Source organism: Mus pahari, chromosome 19, assembly GCF_900095145.1.
Source record: "Mus pahari chromosome 19, PAHARI_EIJ_v1.1, whole genome shotgun sequence".
In the NCBI taxonomy this organism is placed as follows: Eukaryota; Metazoa; Chordata; class Mammalia; order Rodentia; family Muridae; genus Mus; species Mus pahari.
The window spans coordinates 46,240,967-46,262,992 of record NC_034608.1 but is presented as its reverse complement, the minus strand read 5'-3'; the positions used below and the strand labels follow the sequence as shown (position 1 = coordinate 46,262,992).

At 42.4% G+C, this 22,026-nt stretch overlaps 1 protein-coding gene across 9 annotated transcripts in view; it reads left to right on the top strand.

The window, feature by feature from the left end:
- Window positions 1-22,026, top strand: part of Unc5d (unc-5 netrin receptor D) — a 537,305-nt gene that overhangs the window by 500,736 nt on the left and 14,543 nt on the right. For all 9 annotated transcript variants that reach the window (XM_021218890.2, XM_021218893.2, XM_021218894.2 and 6 more), the window contains 3 exons: window positions 2,606-2,755; window positions 9,813-9,977; window positions 18,222-18,400. In XM_021218890.2, coding sequence (XP_021074549.1) covers window positions 2,606-2,755; window positions 9,813-9,977; window positions 18,222-18,400 — 494 coding nt within the window. The remainder of the gene's footprint in view (window positions 1-2,605; window positions 2,756-9,812; window positions 9,978-18,221; window positions 18,401-22,026) is intronic.

Below are 22,026 nucleotides of genomic sequence, written 5' to 3'. Positions count from 1 at the left end.
ACTGACTGGCTCAGCTGAGCACCTGAAGGAGCAATGCACACTGACTGGCTCAGCTGAGCACCTGAAGGAGCACTGCTGACTGACTGGCTCAGCTGAGCACCTGAAGGAGCACTGCACACTGACTGACTCAGTTGAGCACCTGAAGGAGCACTGCACACTGACTGGCTCAGCTGAGCACCTGAAGGAGCATTGCTGACTGACTGGCTCAGCTGAGCACTTGAAGGAGCACTGCTGACTGCCTGGCTCAGCTGAGCACCTGAAGGAGCACTGCTGACTGACTGGCTCAGCTGAGCACCTGAAGGAGCACTACTTTCTCCATGGATCGTTCAGTTTTCTTTTTTATATACCCCAGGACCACACTCCCGGGGACAGCACTACCCATACTGTACTAGTTACTTTACATCAATCAATAATTAAGATGCCCCACAATTTTCCCTACAAGTCAATGTGATGGAGTCATCTTCTCAGTTGAGGATTCCCCTTCCCAGATGACCCTAGGTTTTGTCAAGTTAAAAACAAAAACAAAAAAACCTAGATAGCAAACTACTCAAGAATAAAAACAAGAAACATTTTATAATTGTCCATCATTCTATGCACGTATAAAACTCACACGTATAGCCACATGGGTAACTAGTACACAAGAATCACAAATCCAGGCCAACCTGTGCAACTTAAGTCACACCCTGTCTCAAAACACAACATTTGTAAGGCAAGGATGTAAGTGTTTATTGGAATGTTTGCCAAGTACGTGAAGTCCTGGTACCTCAAATTCCCAGAATCTTAAAAAGCCATGTTTGCCTATCTCAAGGCAGAAGGTAGACACTACACGGGGCTGCTTTTAGCCTGTGGTAGTTGCGCTCACTTGCTACTTGCTGTCCTTTCTCTGACTGATTATAGCATTTTGGAGCCTATAATACAGAAAAGCCTATAACCTGGCATTTCTCCCAGCGCGGCAAGAAGCTGTAAGTCAAGGGTGATTCTACAAATGGACTTGGGGCAGACTCTCATCTCCAGCCACTGGAAGCCTTACCTTTGCAGTAATTTAATATTTTGCAGAATACATATTTATCTAACTGTTCCACTTGCCCTATCAATGTAATTCTGGTCACAACAAGTTCAGAAGCAATTAAGTGTTTGTTCAGCAGAACCTGTGTGGGCTTTGTTTGTCATGAGTGTAATTATAATGATTTCTTGGTGAAACATGCAGGAGTGTTTACCTTGGAAAATTCGATTTCTTGTATCTGAAGTGAAGCTAACTTGATATAGAACTTGTTTTTCTTGGCCTTTTGGCTTAAAAACTTCTATGAATGCCACTACAAATAAATGTGCACTCTAGAACATTTATTTAGAGCCCAAATGGAATGCTAGATAATGCCCATCTCAGTGAAGAATTGCAGTAGAGTAGAAAACACCTCGTCTGCCTGTATTGTGAAGGGTGGTGTTGCAACCTGCGTGCAGCCAATCCGTGGGTAATGTCACATCCAAATTAAACCCAAACACCCCTAGAAACTCAAGGGTATTAGCCTCAGCTTGAGGGCAAAGAGCTGTTTTAGTTTAAGGAAAGTCCCAGTTAGTTTTAAAGCAGCCAGAAGGAATACTATCAAGAAAATGCATAACAAATGTTGTATCTTATGAATAGAGACAGAAGGAGCCTTGGCATTAACTCCTGGAGGGAATGTAAGTTAGTGGAGCCATTATGGAAATCAGTACAGAGGTTCCTCAGAAAATTTAAAAGTATACTATTTGATCCAGGAGTAGCACTCATGAAGAAATTTCAACCAGTATACCACAAAGATACCTGTAATTTTCTTTTTGACAGTGTTCACAGTAGCAACTTAGAGAATCAGCCTGGGGGTTAATCAACGGCTGCTGAGATAAGGTCAGTGTGGTACACTTACATAGTGACAGGAGTATTATCCAGCCATGATAACCGGATGAAATGGCGTTTGCAAGAAAATGGATGCAACTGAAGATGATCATGCTCATGAAATGATAGAGATGCAGAAGAATCCCGAGTTTTCCTACAGTGTCTAGATTTTAAAACCTAAGATGCAAAAGTAGAAAGGGCCTGTGTGGGAAGAGGGGACCTGTGAGAGGGGAAGGCAAAGAAAGGGAATGGAGTCGTGACACAAGTACACGGCATACATATATGGGACATCACGATGATGCCGTCATTCTGTATAAGGAATATATACTTATGAAAGTACCCTCTACAGGGGTCAGCAAGATGGCTCAGCAGGGAAAGACTCTTGCCGCCAAACCTAATGAGCTGAGTTCAGACCCAGCAACTCACATCTTGGAAGGATGGAGATTCCTGCAAATTTGCCTGCTCCCCTCTAGACAGGCATACCCACACCACACAAAAGAAATGATTCTAAAGAGCCTCCATTGCATAAACAAGAAAGAACACAATTGTCTCTTGAGGGTCAAAGCCCTATTTCTCGGCAGCTTTCCACCCCAAGTGTGGACCCAAGTGTCTGGTTGTGGAAGTGTGTGTTTGTGTCACAGGTCGACACGGCAGTATGTATCCACACCACAGAAGAGAGGGTACAAAAAAATCTGCCTGCTTCAATATGCCTCTTCCTCTTCTCTCCTCCTCCTACAGGAAGTGGTTTCTGATGAACGGCACCAGGGTGGCCAGCTCCTGGAAGAGCCAAAGCTGCTGCATTTCAAAGGGAACACATTCAGTCTTCAGATCTCTGTCCTTGACATCCCTCCATTCCTCTGGAGGATCAAGCCGTTCACTGCATGCCAGGTATTAACCAGCAGCTTCTCACAGGAACAGCTTTGCTGTGACCGGGGCAAACTCAGGAGGGGCCCTTCCTCTCTATATTGCACCTCCTAGCTGTCAGTGGTATGACGGTTTGGGCACACACAGGGAATGGAACATATTGTCATAAATTCACAAATGTCTACCAAGTTGGGGGTGGGGGGTGGGGGGAGTTCTCACATCACAGGTTATATGACACTTCAGTCTTCTCTGTGAATTGCTCAGTGTAGGTTCAAGATAGAAACCCAACCACTTAAGAGTAAGGATTTTGTGTTGTTTTTGTTAAAAAAAATCAATCATCGCGAGACATTGTTTTAATCACAGTCAGAGGAGAAGCAGCAGAGCATCTCAGAGTGATGATTTTGAGTGATAGTTGTGGCTGAGAACAGAGCTGTTACCCTCCCTTCCGATGTGAAGTGCTTGCTGCCAAATGGCAATGAGCAAGATGAGAGAAAGAATACCCCTAGTCAGAAATCAAAGGCAAAAGGAAGCCTCCTGGGAGTTTTTTTTACAGATACACACAGATATTTGTACATTAGTGTCCATGTATCTCTTCATAAAGATTTTTTTTTAAGCATCTCCGGTTATTTAGTTATGTTTACCATAAAAAAATGATATCTGAGAAGTTCATGATCCTGACATAGAAGTCTCAGAATCCTCTCCATTGTTATAAGCAAGTCACCTTTGCTTCAAGTAACAGGACACTGTATTAACCCTGGAATAGTTTCTGTTAGTACTCATTGATCTGCAATGGCAGAGCATTTTCATGCCAGCCAGCATAAGCAATAGAGTTCTGTGAGGCTTTTTAACCTTTCTTTTTACAGTGCTTATTGTACACCCATGCAAGCACGCACACACACGCACACACACACACACACACACACACACACACACACACACGCGCGCACACACACGCACACCCTCTTTATTCACATTGACATATAATTATTCAGAATGAGAGCCAGTCAGATTGCAAAGAGAAAACACAAACATTCCATGATAGAGAAAAGTTGGACCATCAGTGCTTCTAGTGTATAAAATGCAGACCATCCAAACCAGTTAAGACCCTTCTTTTCCCATCTGAGTCTCATGATTCTTACTTTTTGAGAGCTACTTCTCCATCTACAATTCCAGGGCATTCAAACATTCAGAGTGACAGGAACATCACTTGTGGCCCCAGCCCCCACCCCCTTTTGTTTGGCACACTCAACAGATTTCTAGACAGAAAATCCCTGCGTCACTGTAGTACCAGTGGTATTCAAGACCCCAACGCCTTTGCTTTCCAGGAGGCAATATTCAAAGTTTCTGTTCCAGATCAAACTTATGAAAACAAGTCCCGCGAACCATGTGAATTTCTGCATATTAATCTTTATAGATTATGAGGGCCTGTTTGCATTGTGGCTAATGCAAATCACTCAGCCCAAAGTCACTATTAAATTTAATGCTTAAAGGGTTTAAAAAAAAAAATGGATGAAAGATCCATTCCCGGGTAGGCTCTTAAACAATAATTGCAAAACCAGGGATACAGAAAGAATATGATAGGCAGAGAAGGGGACGGGTACATGCAGAACTCCTAGGATACAGCAGCACTAGCTATAGGCCAAGAGCCTTGGGTTGCAACCAACACACTTCACTGCTAGAGTGGGTTTGAGTCCATGGAGGCTGTGAGTATATACAAACAAGTGCCTTCGGTAATTGAGCTTAGTCTGAGGGTCTTGGGAGGAAGAGAAACAGTTGGATTTTCTCAGTGCCAGGAGGCTTGCCCGCAAGTCTTCATTCTCACTGTTTCTCGAACCCCAAATTACCTTCCACTCTCTTCTTCCTTTCTCTCCATCATCCTTACCCACTAATCTTTGCCCATACCATGGCTAAGTTCCTCAGATTGCATGAGTGAGTATTGGGTTGTTCCGGGCATTAGATCAAAGCACTTTGGGGGTGGGGGGATTTGTGATAAGCCCACTTGAACCTCACATAGATCATTGTATGTGTGGATAACAGAGAAAGGCTATTCATTAGGGCTTAGTGTTTAGAACATAACAGGGCCTCTCCCTCTCTCTCTCTCTCTGCTTATCTCAGAGAAATGTTGTAGAAACAGAAAATCATGCTAGTGCTGATATGTGGACTCGTCTTCAACCAATCTCCTTGTCATCTTCGAGCCCCAAGCAAGGGAAACAGGAGGTGCCATCAGTATCTATTTGATTTTTTTTTCTCTAACTGCAAATGGACAGGCTACAAATTTATATATTACAGTAGACACAGATTCCAAAATGCCATTTGGTTTTGTTCTGAGGGATGGCATGTTCAAGGAACTTTGAGACTAAGAGAGAGGGTCGGAAATATCTGCCTGTCAGACAGCAAAGTCTGCATTGCAGGGTGTTTTGAAACATTGCAGTGTGGATTGGGTCTGCGTCCTGAGCCTATGTGTAGGAGGTTCAGCTTGGTTCCTAACCAGGAGTACTATGTCACAGAGAATGTCATACAACTTCTGCAAGAAGGGAGGGAAGGACCCTCTGTAGCACCCACTGACCTTGCTCCACAGAGAAGCCTCTACCTGCCATGCTAGTATTAACAAATAACCCATTGTTCCATGATTTCTTCCCAAGATTCCAGGCTATCATCATTAGGAATCCAGTACTGCCCTGTATGCCTCTCCTTTCTCTATCCAGGATATGACTAAAAAGCTCTGGCTATCAACAGGTCCCTGAGAAGGTCAAGCTTCTTCATTATAGCTTCCTTTTTTTCCTTTGTTGCCTCTGGGTTGGAAGGCTATGATAAGCTATATGGCAGCATTTGTTTATTTATTTATTTATTTATTTATTTATTTATTTATAGCCAATAAGACACAAAGTCAGGTTGTCATGTCCCTGGGATAAAGGCTTTGCGGCATGCTATGAATCTTCCAGAAGTCCGTGTCTGTCCCCTACTAGGATATGATTTACACTCTCTCCATCCGCTAGGAACCTAATTGTAATGGGAACCCAAAGGAAAGCATTTCCAGAATTCTTTAACAGTGCCTGACTTTGCTACACTTTCTCCTCTGCACAATTCCTGTGCAGTTCCTCTCTGCTCAGTGAGCATTGTTGGTGATTTGTTTTTGTTTTGTTTGGGGCGGGGGCGGGGGGGAGGGTGGTTTTTTTTCTTTTTGTCACCCCCCAACCTCCCTCTCTTTTGGGATACATGAATGCAGTAACAATTGCCCTGAAAACACACTAATCACAGTGCATCCAGTTCTATTCTTTTTAAATGTTTTGTTGAGCACTATTTGCACCTGCTATTCAAGTCCACAAGGAAAAGGGATTCTTTCAGTCCTGTCCTAAAAGCAGATTTAGAAGTGTTTTGATTGCATGCAGTGGCGTGAAGAAACAGAAGAGGAAGACGTCTTTATGCCAGTTCTCATGTCTTTCTACAAGGAAGACTGTCTCTGCTGAGGTTATTACTCTCCTACATTCCAGTGTTCAGAGGGAAAAAAAAATGACAGGAATCTTAGCAAGTCATATCAAAGGAGGTATTTTCAAATAAGAGGCCAGTACTATTGTTAAGAAAAGGTAAATATTTCCAAGGTTCCCAACCCACAGCAGGAAAGGCCGATCTTGAGGGGCTAGATCTTGAACTGGACTCCGTGTAACCTTGGAACCCTTAGGCTTACATTATGCTGTAATGTAAAAACCCAGCCAGTAATATTATGGATGTGTTATAGTTGGTTTCTCGAAAGGAGTCATTCAACATATCTCTACAAAAATCAACTGGTTTAGAGAAGATATTTTATGTGAGAGATTGTAAGAGGGAGAATGTAGAAAGTTGGAGCAGGGCATGAAATGACTGAGGCCTGGGAAGGCTGAGCAGAAAGCTGGATTTATAATGTGAGGCATTGGGGTTCGCTATGAACCCCCAGGCAAAGGAATCATGGGATTAGGTTCAGCCCCTAGGTAATGGTCACATCAGTGTCTCTCATAGTATTTGAGTTAGGGTTTTATTGCTATGAAGAGACACCATGTCCACGGCATCTCTTATATGGAAAACGTTTAAGTGACAAGCTTACAGTTTCAGAAGCTTAATCCATTACCTCACAGTTTCCGAGATTTCATCCGTTATTGTCATGGTGGGAAACATAGCAGCATATAGGCAGATGCGGTGTTGGAGAAGGAGCTGAGTGTTCTACATCTTGATCCTAAGGCAGCAAAAGGAGACTGTATGTCACACTGGGCATAGCTTGAGCATATATAAGACCTCAAAGCTGGCCTGCAAGTTACAAACTTCCTCCAATAAAGTCACATCTACTCCACCAAGGCCACACCTCCAAAGGATGCTATTCCCTACGGGCCAAGCATTCAAACCCATGAGCCTGTGTGGTTGCCATTCCTACTCAAACCACCACAAAGAATGACTAGAGCTACGAGACTATAGTTGCCTGATGAATTCCAATCAACTGATTTCCATTTGATGCTCCTGTCAGGCCCCATACCCTGCCAAGTGTGTCCAGTAGAGACTAGAGGCAGAAGGAATATGACACAGTATTTCATTCGGCCCCAGTGAGGTATAATGGGGTTAGGAATGCTTGCTAAATAACTCTTGAAAAGAGAAGGTAAAGATGCCTGAGAAACATAGGAGCATTTGTAGAGTGCCTCTCATCTACAGTGCCAGGGAGTGATGATAAAGTCCAGTGCCAGCAATGTAGTTATTAAAGCCCTGCAAAGGGAGATGACATTTGGCCATGTGCAAGCAGATGGAATCAAGTTCACTGGGCAGAGGGAGATGGGTAGGAGGATGAACCAGGAATAACCCATGGATGGCAGAATGGGATATGGCTCAGGAGGAGGAGCCATGATGCTGCTATAAATTACCTCAGGGCTCCTGAGACCTCTGGACATCTTTGGAGGATAGTCGCCTAACTTTGGCTGAGGATTAAGAGCAAACACAACAAAAGAAAAGTCCTACATATTTTGTATATTCTTGCTAAGATGACTGGTAACTGGTAAATGTTTGATATTTTTTCTCTCATTGTTCTCCAACGCTTGCCATCTCCTCTTTAAGCATACAACAGAAAAATCTAAAATACATCTATCCTTGATGGTTTCACCAGAAAGTGTCCGTTGCCAAATCTCCTTCCCATAGGGAGACATAAACAATGTCTCCCCTTCTTCCTAAGGTCCCAGTGACAGACCGAAGCACTACTCTGCCAGAGTTCACACTTAAGAACCAATTAGTTGAGCTGTGTACCTAGTCCCTACTTGTTTGTCTTACAGGCAAGGTTCTGGATCTGTTGTTCATTTGTTATTGTTAAGTATGCATAATAATTTTATGTATATTTCACTATCTCCAAACAAAGAATGTAATGGACTAGACCTGACAAAGAATGAGTATTTCTTAATCGAGTTCATAAAAATAGTAAATGTATTTCTTATACATATAAATAGAGAACCAATTATTACATACTGAGTTTCCTTACAGAGCGTATGTGAGATGCTTCTTACAGGATCGTGGGTATTCCTCATCCCAACAGATCATAGCCCTGTTCCAGCAGTGATAAGGTCTCCCCCATTGATGCAAGGACAAAGCCCCCACCCACACCCCACCCCAGCAAGTCTCCCTTGGCCTATATATGCTTGCTCCTCCCTGAGACCACATGCAGTAAAGGCAGAGTTGTATACAGTAGATAGAAGGGAGCACTTAGATTCTTAGGGGAGGGTCCCAGAACCAGTGCTTTCCCACCACGAGGGCCATATAAACAGTCAGCCCGCCCAGCTGGAATGAACGAACCTTTTACAGAGCTGAGCATCCTGAGATTGCAACTGCTTGGCCTGGAGGACAGTCACTCCCAACGGGATCCACAACTTAGACCAACATAACTTTTAGAGGAGATTCGAAAAGCAAGTTATACATACACGCAAGCGTGGCCATTAGAGCTCGGGAATAAACAGTTCCTCCAAGTGAGAAATTACAGCCGTGGCCTTGGTCGTTTAACACCCCGCCAGCCAATGAGCAGCCGTGCTTTCGAGTCTCCAGCTTCCAGGCTTCGTACCTCTCTCGCCACCTTTCAGCTTCAGCACTGCAGAAAACGATATTTTTAGCAATAAAAGCAGCAAATTAATGCGGTGATAAAGCTGGGCACTCCTGGTCAGTGCCAAGTCTCCAGCCACATTTGACTAGGAAGTGGATACTTTTTTTTAGCACATTAAAAAAAAAAAAAAAAAAAAGGCTAAGAAGTAGGAGCAAACTTTAAAAAATGCCATTGCCTGCATGCTCCAGCTAGTATTAAGAAAAGGAGTACTTCCCTTTTTTTTTTTTTTTTTTTTTTTTTTTTTTTTTCCCATTCTTATTTAGTAAAAACCTACATTTATTTGCCAGGGAGTTGTATCGGTCACTTGAGGATAGGACCAAACCTAAATTGTTACCATTTCTCCTTTATGCTGTAGGGTTCCGCCTTTCCAACTTATCCTTTCTTGTGGCCACGAATAGGTGATGAGACAGCTATGTCACTCTGGGTGCCAAGCATGTTTGCGTCCTTCTAGGGGTTGTGTACAGTTGTTCCAAACATTGGCACAGTTTGTCCCTACACAAGCATATATGAGTCTGTGGTGTGGACAACCGGTTCTGGTATAATTCTTACTTAGGTGAGAAGGTAGCATTCCATTCCAGGCTTATATAGAAGGAAGGACTACAGGAGCCTTCTAAGGAGGAAAATATAGGTTAAATTTTAATGGTGCTTTTTCTATGGTGTGTGTGTGTGTGTGTGTGTGTGTGTGTGTGTGTGTGTAAAATCTGACCTCTTGCAGCATGTCTTACAAATTCAAATATTATCAATTGGAATTAATATTAATTACTTTTATGCTGCCTGGTGTATGCTGAAACATTATTTCTACAATTCCACCAAAGTTACTTAAGTAATCATCTTTGCTACAATATTATCATCCTCATCACCGCCATCATCATTATCACTATCATTACCATCATCATCGACATTATTGTGATTAAGGCTCTCCTGTTGTGGTTCCTCAAAGCAGGGCTCTGCTTTTTCCCCACCCCCACCACCCACCCCATGCAGGAAGTCCCCTTCTCCCGAGTGTGGAGCAGCAACCGGCAGCCCCTGCACTGTGCCTTCTCCCTGGAGCGCTACACGCCCACCACCACGCAGCTGTCCTGCAAAATCTGCATTCGGCAGCTCAAAGGCCATGAACAGATCCTCCAAGTGCAGACATCCATCCTAGAGGTAAGTCCAGGATGCAGGTCTTTGGACCCCCTTCCTAAGTGACGGTGGGACTAATGATCGCATACCTATCATGGCTTTGCCGTTGGAGTTCTTGGGGACTTTGCAATGTAGACTATTCCATCTCATAACCAATGAGGAAAAACAAACATTCTCAGGCTCAGAACTGAGTCAAGCTTCCTACTGGACAGGGAACCTCAACCTTGAGGTTTTGTAGAGGGACTTTGGGCAAAGGAGCGGGTACAGGGAGTTTTCAGCAAAACTCAAGCAGTTTCCTAATTCACAGAGGGCCTGGGATACCTGCAGACATGTGTTAGGGGAGCATCAACATGGCATTGAGATTCCAGTGGCTACTGGGTTGTTTAACTGGTTTATGGTCATGTTTTAAAAGACAGTCTCCTTGTGTACTTCACGTTTGGAGCATCTCCCCACCAACTTCCTTTTCCCACATCCCTGTCTTTTTTGTTTGCTTTGTGACCCACAGACTTTAACATCTGTATTTGTCAGCATATAAATATTAATGCGATAATAATGTATCCTCATTTGCAAATGTAACACATCTATGTACATAGAACTCAATTTCAAGTTTTCCTCCCTTTGAATGTGTAACTTAATACGTTATCACTTCTTTGCATTTTCGTCTTAGCTCATTGTTTATGCAAAGTGAGTGCTGCGAATTCCCCCAATTCTTTTCCTGAGGGCTGGGTAGCTTTCCAGAGGATCATGTCTTACAATTGATAGCTGTCTTAACTGACTGACGTCTGTGTGCATTATTTGCATTCATTATTGCCAATTAGCATTTAGTGATAAAGCAGCTTTGATGGGGAAAGTACATCCAGAAATCTGGGTATGGTATTTTTAGAACCTCTTTCTTGAACAGTCCTGGCATATGTAATTCAGTATATTTCAAGAAAAATACAAACAAATGTTATATGAAAATTACTTTGTTTTTGTTGTTGTTTTGTTTTGTTTTTTAGAATATAACCCCTTCTAGTAATAGCTCATGCTGAGGTTAAATTTATTAAGGTTTTTTTTTTTTTGGTTTTAGGTTTTTCAAAATTGATTAAATTGGCTTTAATTGATTAAGTTGCATACATGAATACATAGGATGAGGTGGTTCTTCCTGATGCTGCAATCTTTTAATACAGTTCATGTTGTGGCAACCTCCTACCGTAAAGTTATTTTTGTTGCTACTTCATAACTGTGATTTTGCTACTGTTGAGTTGTAATATAAATATCTGATATGCAGGGTATATGATATGCGGCCCCTGTAGGGGTTGCAACCCACAGGTTGAGAACCAGGGAAACAATATGTTCTGGTTACTTGCACAGCCCCAGCTCTCTTCATTCTCTTCCCACTCCGTTCATCTTACCCCCTCCAAGTCCCTTTCCCACAGCCATAACTTTGTTTTGTGATCCACTGATTTTAACCAGGGTCACCTTTGTGGCCACAGGTTTGGAACTGTCCATTAGAGCCTGATGCGTTCATTTAGTAGATACACAACTGAAAACAGTTATATCTCTTACCCAGAACGCATCAGTAACCAATAAGAGTTCAGCAGGCAGGGGTAAGGCTCTGTGTGCCCCGCCCCAATCCGTGATTGGCAGTTGACAGACCCAATCTTATGCAGGTCCAGGGAAGGCAACTGCAGCTGGTGTGAGATATGTTTGCAATGGCTGTATCTTTTCATAGCCCTTTCTTTGTTTTCCTGCCCCTTGGGTATTTTCAGCTGCTCTGTGATATCTCTGCACCTTAGAGGGAGTAGTACAAACTCCCCATTTAGGGAGGAGCACTCGTCTCCATATCCTGCCTTAACACCGTGAGCAGCCATGAGTCTGCATTTACCATCAATCACCGCAAGAAGCTTTCCTGATTAAGTAATATTTGCCTATAGTTAGAAACGGAAATAGTTAAAATGCAGTTTGTCACCATGACAACTTGGCTAAACAACAGTAATAAGTTCCCCTCCGGGGCCTATGTCCTCCCTAGCCATGGATTTTCAAATGAGAACCAACAGAAAGAAAAACAAAACAAAACAAAAATCAAACACAAAACCACCAAACAAAAACACACACCTAATTTTCAGGTGCACCCATCTTAGGGCAGAAGAGGCATCACGTCCTGACATGCCTCTTAATAGGTCAAAGTATTTTAGACTTGGTGACTGTTTTTAAAGGACACCTAGATACTGTGTTTTGATTTCTGCTATTACAGAAAGCTTATGGGAGGATTGTAAAGTGTTGGCCCACCCTAATGCTTTTTGTTATTGCTTAACTGAATTTGTGAAGGGCATCAAAGATAAATTAGCCAATGACCGCAGTCCTTCCTACCATTTGCTGACTATCCTTTTTCTAATGATTCAAAGTTTACAGTGACATTTAGCTACCAAGAAGACAGCATTGAATATCTCTGGATATGGATAAAAGTATCAATATAAGAAAACTTGGTTGAGCGATGGCTGTTAGTCCACAGGCTTCTGCTTTTCAATGTTTTCCTGCTCTTTTGATTTTGTCAGGGTTTGGTTTATTAATTGCCTACAGTGTTGCTGTAGGAATTTCACCCAGTCCCAGGACATCTTCAGCAAGTCTCATTTATTAGCATTTTCTATTTTAGAAGACAACGGATGACTTTGGAAAGTCCCTATGTTTCAGGATGTTTCGTCTGTTTCACATCGGTCACATAACCATCACTGCTCTGCGGATGAAATATCACCGCACTCACAATTGTACATGATATAAAATCTCAAAGAAGTTACCTTTCTTGTCTGAGGACATGGAACTAACAAGATGGGGAACCACAGTGCAAATTGAGAGATCTGACTTCAAGCTCAAAGTCTCCACATATATTACATGATTTCAAGACCCCAGATGAGTCTCACTGTGACCCATAATGCAAATCATCAAATTGGGAGCTCACTGGTGGCAAACATCCCCAAATCAGTAATTTTGTTAATAAGTACATAAATGAAGTGATGAGAAATTCTTTTGTCAAAAACAAAACAAAACAAAACAGAAACAAAGCAGGGCTATGGAGGTAACTTGGCCCTTAAAGTGCTTACTATGTAAGCATGATGCCCTATGATCAGTTTTCAAAGCCCACATAACACACAAAAAAGCATAGAGCTGTAGGCTTCTAATGCACGTTCTGGTGAGGCAGAGATACACAAATTTATCAAGCTTACAACCCAACCACCCTACCCTACTAAGTGAGCTCTAGGTTGAGTGAAAAACAAAACAAAACCAACCAACCAAACTAACAAAAACACATGAGGCAGATAATTCCTAAGAAATAACAATGCTTAAGGCCTATGGCTTCAACACATAAACACACCTGAAAACATAGGAGCACTTGCACATATGGCAACCCACAAAAGAAGGAACCATAAAACATCAGTATTTGTGTGATGGAGTATGTAGGTGTTTATTCTGTAGATGGTCAAGAGAAGAATGTGTATCCTACATGTGGAACTCATCTACTAATCGTGTCATCATTGAACTGTCTCTCAAACTCCTTCCAGTATCTGGAAGAAGGATGCATCTGATGATCAATAACAACTGCTGTCTTTTCCCAAAATGGATTTGAGTTTCATAGTAAATAGTTGAAGCAAAGGGCCAAATATGGACAGTGATCAAAACAGATTCCCTGGGAAGATAAAGGTGATATTCCAAACATGGGGTGGGGGTGGGGTGGGGGCTTTGGAATCATAGACCAGTTTTGAAGGCAAGTCACACTGTGTTGTCACCAGGCTGCCAACATTGACTTTAGAGTTGAGAAAGCTTAGTATGTTAACCTCTGGCACTTGTTGAGTACATACAGTCACAATAATGCGGAACTTTTATAACTTTTCATAGATGTCATTGATTTTTTTTCCTAATTGTGTTCCCCAAATCCCTATGCATTTCAGCTCAAAGTTTTCATTCTTTGTCTTACTTGAGTGAGTTTTCTTACAGTCACAACTCCTTACATTTGACAAGACTATCATGCTGGATATTTACATTTGACAAGACTATCATGCTGGATATAAGCACACACATGTCTGTGCATATGGATGTGTCCTAAACCTCTAAGTCAGTGTAGGGATCATACCCACTAAAGACATTTGATTTTTTTTTTTTGCTCAGGGTTTCATCTGCCACTTCCCTTCATGCGTTTGGTCTAGATGATTTTACAAATAAATACTATTTTGGAATGACCCTTATATATATTGCATATGTATGTATGCATGCATGGACCAGAATTGTTTCATTCTTTAGGAGCAGTGAGATCCCCCTTCTTGATGCAATCCTGTTGAATTACATAATGACTACTGCCAACTGAACCTCTGTCACAGCAGCTCTCTCATCCATCTAGAAACTGTAGCCTGGAACACTCTAAGGAACAGGAAAGAACCCTCACATAATTTATCCCATCATTTTTTCTGGTATAATATTATTGAAGACAGTTTTTGGTAGAAATGACTTAAATGGGATTCCTGCGTGTTACAATTTTCCCTTTAAGCAATTCTCTTATCTTTCCTCCAAAAGCGGTGGAAGTTGGGGGATAATTTGTCTGCTATAAAACAGAGTACTTGGGATCTCTCGTTGATTTACAACTCCCTACGCTTGCCAGGTAACAGCCGCTTATCTCAGATGTACAGAGCATGAAAATCTACTGTTCCTCTGCATATTTAATTTAAACAATCAGGGAATGTGATGTAACCACAGCATTCTTATTACTTGGCTCAGATGTCTTCTTGAATATATCATAAATGTTACATAAAGTGTCACTCTGGTAGAAGGGAAATATTTAAGTTTGGAAATTTTTAAAAGTGAAGTAGATCCACTTATTAAAGTGTATTAAAATTTTTAAAGTGCTTATTTTTAGATTCATCCTCATATATTTTATTCACCTTCAAAGGAAACACACTTTTCTTTTGCTTCATTTCGGGCTTCAAGGTGGCTTTTCTTCCGCCAAGAGATTTTTGGGGGTCAAACTCTCCGATTAGTCCATTAACACAGTCTGAGATCTGGTCTGGTTGTTTTTGGCTTTGCTGACTCTGTGAGGTTGAAGGAAGACTGCTGAGTTAGCAAAGCACTTGCTGTGAAGCACGAGGACCCAGTCTCAGATCGCTAGCCTTCCTGAGAGTTAAAAGCCACATGCAATTGTGCACATCTTGAACCCCTTCACTGGAAAGCAGAGACAGGAGGATCGCCGGGACTGCTGGTCAGCAACTGAAGCCATAATGCTGCACGTTCAGGGGGAGACCCTGCCTCAGTGAATAAGGTTGAGAGCAACTGAGGAAAATACCTAAAGTCTTCTACCTCTCTCCCTAACACTCATGTACCACCCGCACCTGCACATGCACACACATATGCACAAACATACGGGCACACACACACATACCATTCTTTATATGTTTTCATGCTGAGAATTAAAACTTAGGACCTTACACGTGCTAGCTGAGTACTCTACCTTTGTTTGTTGTGTTGTGTTGTGTTATTTGCTTGCAAGCCACCTTTCCCGAGGTTAATAACCTTTGATGCCATTTCACACTGAAGACTCCCATGCTATCTTGTGTAAATGTCTCCCCCTCCCCCCCAACCCTCACCATTCAGGATCCCCTCCCTTTCCTTACTTTCTTCAGTAGTCTTCAAGTCAGAAAATGTGTAAGGAAGCTATTCCTACTTGATTTGCATTTTTAGAGGCTAAAAGAAATTTTACAAACCGTGATAAAAAATAATGTCTACCTGTAACCTATTTTATGCAGTAAGAAGCAGGGTTGGTTTATTTTATAACCATCCGATATATCAGAACGGAATTGTCCACTCTGCCCGAAATAAGGACCTATCTGCTCAAAGTCTGTTCAGCCGATACCTACCAATCCTTTAAGGCCATCTCAAACACTTCTCTCATGAAGGCTCTTCTCCATATAAATTTCCAAAGCATACTATTAATGTCACCCACACAAGATTATTTTTTAATAAGCTCTCTGCTCTGTGTAGTTCATATTTGTTTTGAAGCAGTAAAATGGGGGCTGGTGTAGTTACTACGGCTTCTAACTTGTAGTTTCAGGTGTGTTACAAATTACTTGGGTGGCTTTTGACAAGCTTTCATACTGTCTGTTGAGTCTGCAAACTTGGCAGGAGGTCTGACGAGGACCTAAAATGAGACGTAAAATGTTATAGCATTCAGAATTACAAGCCAGGAGTATAGAGTCCTACTGGAAAGCAATGTAAAGCACCCTCAGGCATCCTGATTTATAAACTGCTTTTGTTATTAGACCATCCCAAACACAAGCATGGAAAGAATTTGTATAAGATTATTTCATGATATAGACTAGAACTGAAAGCAGTCAGCTGAACTCGAGGGGAATGTTAGATGGGGTGCCTCACGTGTACATTTGACCGTGCATGAAGCTTTTCTCTCTTGGATCATCCCAGATGTGCTTCTTCGGAGCATCCTAGGTTTTCAAGACACATAACCTTCTCTCCATGTCTCATGATAATGGAAAACATAAAATCACTGTCCATCATTAATAAAACCTCTACCTTAGCCAGTCTCTTTAGCTGACAGAGTTTTGACAAAAATATGCAAGCCTGACACTTGCTGGGGAGGGTCATGGTGGCTCTAGTGCCCACATTAGGAAGACATAATAAGGTCATGAGTCACGGAGAAATCCGAAAGGGACTTGGGGCAGTAGTAAAGCATGTGCTGATTTTAAGATGGATGCAGCTTACAAGTTCATCATCCAAATGCTAGCTGAGTGGGGTATAAAGCATCCTAGTCCCAAAACCATCCTTGAATTCCTTTTCCTTTTTCACATAACAGATTACCACCAATTTAGAAGCATAAAGAAAATTCCTATTTTTATGAGTCAAAATCCAAGCATAGATGCATTCTCTGTTCAAGATCTCAGCAACTGAGCCAAGGTATTGGCTAGAGAAATGTCCTTATCGGAGCGCAGCGTCCATGGTTTTTCACAATGTTGGTACAACCCAGTTCCTTGTCCTGTGGTACACAGGTTCCCATTCCATAGGATATGCATAGTCCAAGAGTTGCCCTTGGATCCTAGCTACACATTTATCTGCTTCCCAAGAAATTCGCACGGGCATGTTTTCATCTTCTACTTCCAGAGCAGTAGGCAATGCCTCCAAATCTGGGCTGTGCATCTCTCAAAAGTAGTGTATCTGCCTACTTTGCATAAGGCACTCAATTCAATCCTCAGTACAGTCGAAATCAATGAGGGCAAGGAGAGAGAGAGAGAGAGAGAGAGAGAGAGAGAGAGAGAGAGAGAATACATTCCAGAAGAGTTATCCTTTTCTCCTTTTGAAGGTGTGTAACCACAGGATTAACCTGTGGGTTAGGTTGAATCCACAAGGGAAAAGAAAAATAATTAATTCAAAGCCATCTGATTAGGTCCTTTAATTATGTCAGCAGTGTCCCTCTTGTTTTATGGCATATAATAATCATGGGTTTGATCGCACCCAGATATTTATAAATTCTTACAATAATGCTATTAGTCCACATGAAGCTATCAGCCACCACTACCGCCTGACAGATCTCCTTGTGACTTCATCATGGGCGTGGTGACCTAAACGCTGTTTTCCTTGCTGGGCAGCTGTACATTAGAAGCAGCTGGGCAGACAGCATGTGGAAGCCTTCCAGCCATCACTGTGCACTGTCTTCAGGCAGAGTCTGTCTCATTGAGGAGAGTTAACTCAAAAGTGGAATTAATCATCGTGCCATACAACTGCAGGAGTAAGGGACAGAACAAACTTCTGTAGCATTAACATACAGTGTCCTCCCATCCTCATCCCCAGACCCTTTCCTTTACAGTTTCCCAGTCTGCTGCTTCGATCAGCCCATTTGTCGTTGGTCCCAGTGACTACCAGAGGGTCATTCCTCATCCTGCATCCAAATCTGTCACGATAGCTTCTCCTTACTCATTCTCATCTATCCAAAAGCCTCAAAAAATAAAATAAAGACTACCTAATTCTTTCCCTTCTAGACAAGGCAGGATGTTAGGAGCTGGTGACCCATGATATCTCTGAGTGGAAGAGGCCACTGTAAATCTTTTGGACATGATTGATGGGCCACAAAAAACAAAGGTCTTTATTATTTTGAAAACTAAGGGAACCTGTCAGTGTGGTTTATGTATGCATTTGGAGCATGTGTGTTAACATAGATTTTTCACAAATAAAAAAAAAAAATGTCAGCGGTGTTTTTTTCCTTTGGGCCTGATCACACATCACTTATCTTGTTTATAGAATGAACGAGAAACCATCACTTTCTTCGCACAAGAGGACAGTACCTTCCCTGCACAGACTGGCCCAAAAGCCTTCAAAATTCCCTATTCCATCAGACAGAGGATCTGCGCCACGTTTGATACCCCAAATGCCAAAGGCAAGGACTGGCAGATGTTAGCACAGAAAAACAGCATCAATAGGTAATTTGGGGTAACTTTTGAAATGCTTTGAAGCAACCTTGTGGGCTTGGGATCTTGGCGCATTCCTCTAGCCTGTTTTTATATGGAGTCCAGCTATAGTACCAGCATATCGCATCTACTGCCATCTCACCCTGCCTCAGGACGCACTACCGATGGATGGTTCTGGCCCTGCGTCCAGGTTTGCTACTTGGGTTACTCAGAGGCCGAGACTCTGCTGTCCTGGTAAATGAACAGAACGTGGATTATACAGGTACATAGTCACAGGGCAGAAAATATCCTGCTGTCCTCTCCCTACCCGGTAATGGTAGGCACTGCTTAGCCCCTAACAGGGACACGCTCAGTCTGCAACAATGGGCACCTAGAAAACAATTGAGAGGGAATTTCAGGACAACTTTTAGACCCGCCACCAAGTGAAGAGAAAATTACCTTGACACCACCACCCGAACGGTGTGCTGCAGAGAGCCACAGTGCTCATGACTTCATGGGTTAGGGGATGAAGTCCTGTCCTAGAGCTGCCTGGAACAGACAAACCCCTAGTAAGCTGCATTACCTAAGAGGAGCAGAGGCATTGGTGAGCAGCTCAGAGCAACACCCGTGGGTGGTGGGAGGCTGGTATGCCCTGGATTTGGGTTGGCTCATGGGGATAAGGAAAATGAAACTCCTTTTCACAACCCCCTCTAGACCCCAAAATAAGCATCATTTTTATTTTCTTTGTCTTTGGTACTATTGTTTTGTTTTGATTTTTTTTTCTTTTCAGACAAAGATTTTTTTTCTCCCTTGCTTGTTTTTTTTCCTGCTTGTTTCCCCACCCCACCCCCATGCTTGGCTTGCTCTCCCATTTCACTTTTCCTTCTTTATTTTCACAGACTCATACCCAACTCTTTTGTATCTGAAAGGAGCAAGGGGCTAGGTGTCTGCCAGGGAAAGATAGAATACTGCTCCCTGCCTCAGAATGGATCCAGAATCCACAAATGAAGGATCCAACTGCAATTCAGAGACTCTGTTGCCAGAAGAAAATGAATTTACAGAGAATAAACAGACCCAAAGAGAATAGATAGCTTCTTGAAAAGGCAAGACTAGGACTGAAAATGGAAGCATTAAAAAATATATGAATGTACAGGAAATACAGTAACTTAGCCCACTTCCAAACTTAACAAGTGTGAAAGAGGAGAGATTTCTTGGTTGTCATCCATGAATACCATTACTACTGTGTCGGGTTCACTTTCTGGTCAATATGGACAACAAGACAAAAAAAAAAATAGACCAAGAAAATTAATTTTGTTGAACAATAGTGGGTAGGAAAAGACTATTGGGGAGGGGAGGGGAGGGGAGGGGAGGGGAGAGGAGAGGAGAGGAGAGGAGAGGAGAGGAGAGGAGAGGAAGGAACAGGAGGGGACAGGAGGGAACAGGAGAAGAAAGGAGAAGAGAGGACCCTTGCTCAGCAGGGACTCATGTCTGCTCCACACCCTTGTGCTGGAGCCAATTCCAGCCTGTATAAGCCTGTCAGTTACATCTCCAAGCTTTTCTTTCTAGTAATGGGCATCTAGAATAGAGGGTATATATCTTTATTCTAATTGTGAAAGGTTGTGATTTTCAAAGTAATATTAAACAACAGATAGTTGTTGCACACTCCCCGTGTATCCTTGCACACTTCTACTGATATATCAGGTGAGCGTGTGGATGCACCCACTTTATTCTGTTTAACTGTCCATTTACAATATACATAAGAACCTAGAGTATGTGGCTGCAACATCATGTCTTTCTGACCTCATACTGTAGGGAAATTGCAAACCATGCTGTAGACTACATTTAGTGTCTTTTATGCCCAGACACTAATGAACATCAGTTGTCCATGCTTGAGCTAGCAAGCATGTCCAGGGTCATAAGCCTTGTTGACTTGCTTATTTTCCCCTAATACCTCATTTCCAGGAGGGTCTAACCTCCCTTGACATAAGGAATTCAAGTACCTATTTTGTGGAAATTTTCCAATGTAGTGCCCAGAAAGCACTTTCAACGAATGTTAGTTGTTCACCCTGACATTACCACAATGAATATGAAATTAGAATAGCGTGGATATGTATAGTCTACTTCTCTCTCAATATCTTATCCAGATAACAGATTCAATTCAGTGTGCAGTATTTCCTACCTTCCTCTTTGTTCGCCAGCTTCGATCTTTAAAATCCTAACTGGGAAATGAAGGCTCTCAACCAGGATCAGCGCAGCTTCTGTAAGTGGCCAGATCAGAACTAGTTGGGCCATAAGAGATCTGCTGCCAACAACTCAATAACTGCTTACCTTTCTGTCTCTGTGACATGAAGCTTCCAGGGGGGGAGGGGGGAATGCCCACCCAAGTAGGTCTGACTGTTCTAGTGAAGTGTGAATAGATAGTGTCCTGTATTTCCTCTCAGTCTGTTCTTCCTAGAAACCTGACTTGCAGTAGCCCATCCTCACTGGCTAAAGCTTCCTTACGATTTGTTGCTCTTGTTAAGACATTGCCAGGAGCTGAGGATTCTCCTTCAGCTCTACCCCCAGCCTCCTTCAAGGTAGAAGAGGCTGCTGAGGCTGGGACTGACACAGATGCTGAAATATCTGGAGAAGCAGAATAGGAAGATTCCTTGGGACCATCTGGTTGGTGTCTGTTGGCTCAGCTCAGTCTCATTTTACAGAAATACCCGAGTTTCTTTTATATTTTCGTTTAGACTACTGTCCTATCACTATATAAAGCAATGCCATGACCAAGGCAACTTTTAAAAGAAAGCATTTAATTGTGGCTTGAGTATACTTTCAGGGGGTTAGTCCATGAACATCATGGCATTGGAGCATGGCAGCAGGTAAGCAGGTATGGTACTAGAGCAGGAGATGAGAGCTCATACCTAATCTGGAAGTTGCAGACAGAGAGAACAAGATTGGGTCGGGTGTGGTCTTTTGAAATGTCAAACCTAATCCTGAGTGACACACACATCCTTCAAAATAGCCACACCCACTTTCACAACACCCCACCTTCTAATCCTTCTCAAACAGTTCCACAAAGTGGGGAACTAGCATTCAAACTCATGAGCCTATTGGGGCCATTCTCAGTGAAGCTACCCACAAGTACCTGAGATGCATATCCTCCTTCATGCAAAGAAACATGTATGACAGAGGTGGAATGGAATACACCTCCATTTCCTATTATGCAATACCAGATGCCATAGATTTTAATGCCACTGACTTAGCTCTCATGGTTAGGAATAACGTAGTATAAAAATTAGTACATCCGAACTATGGAAAATGTATCATTGCTAAAATGCAGGCAGCACTGGATAAGACCACGGCTTCAGAGTCAGAATAGAAAGGTGAGCACAGAGGTGTAAGTGTGTAAGTATGCTTTCTCTCACTTTGCTCTCATTGACCCGGTTCTAGTCATAGCCATCAAACATGGAAGAGATTTTCAAGAGAATGGAGGAAAATGATGGCTCTAAGTTTTTCTTCCAGTCATGAAATCATTTCTTTACCTTTGGCAAGCATAAATGTCAGTGTTGCTGAAGATTATCTATGTCTCTGTCTCTGTCTCTGCTTCTGTCTCTGTCTCTCTCTCTCTGTCTCTCTCTCTCACACGCACACACACACACACACACACACACACA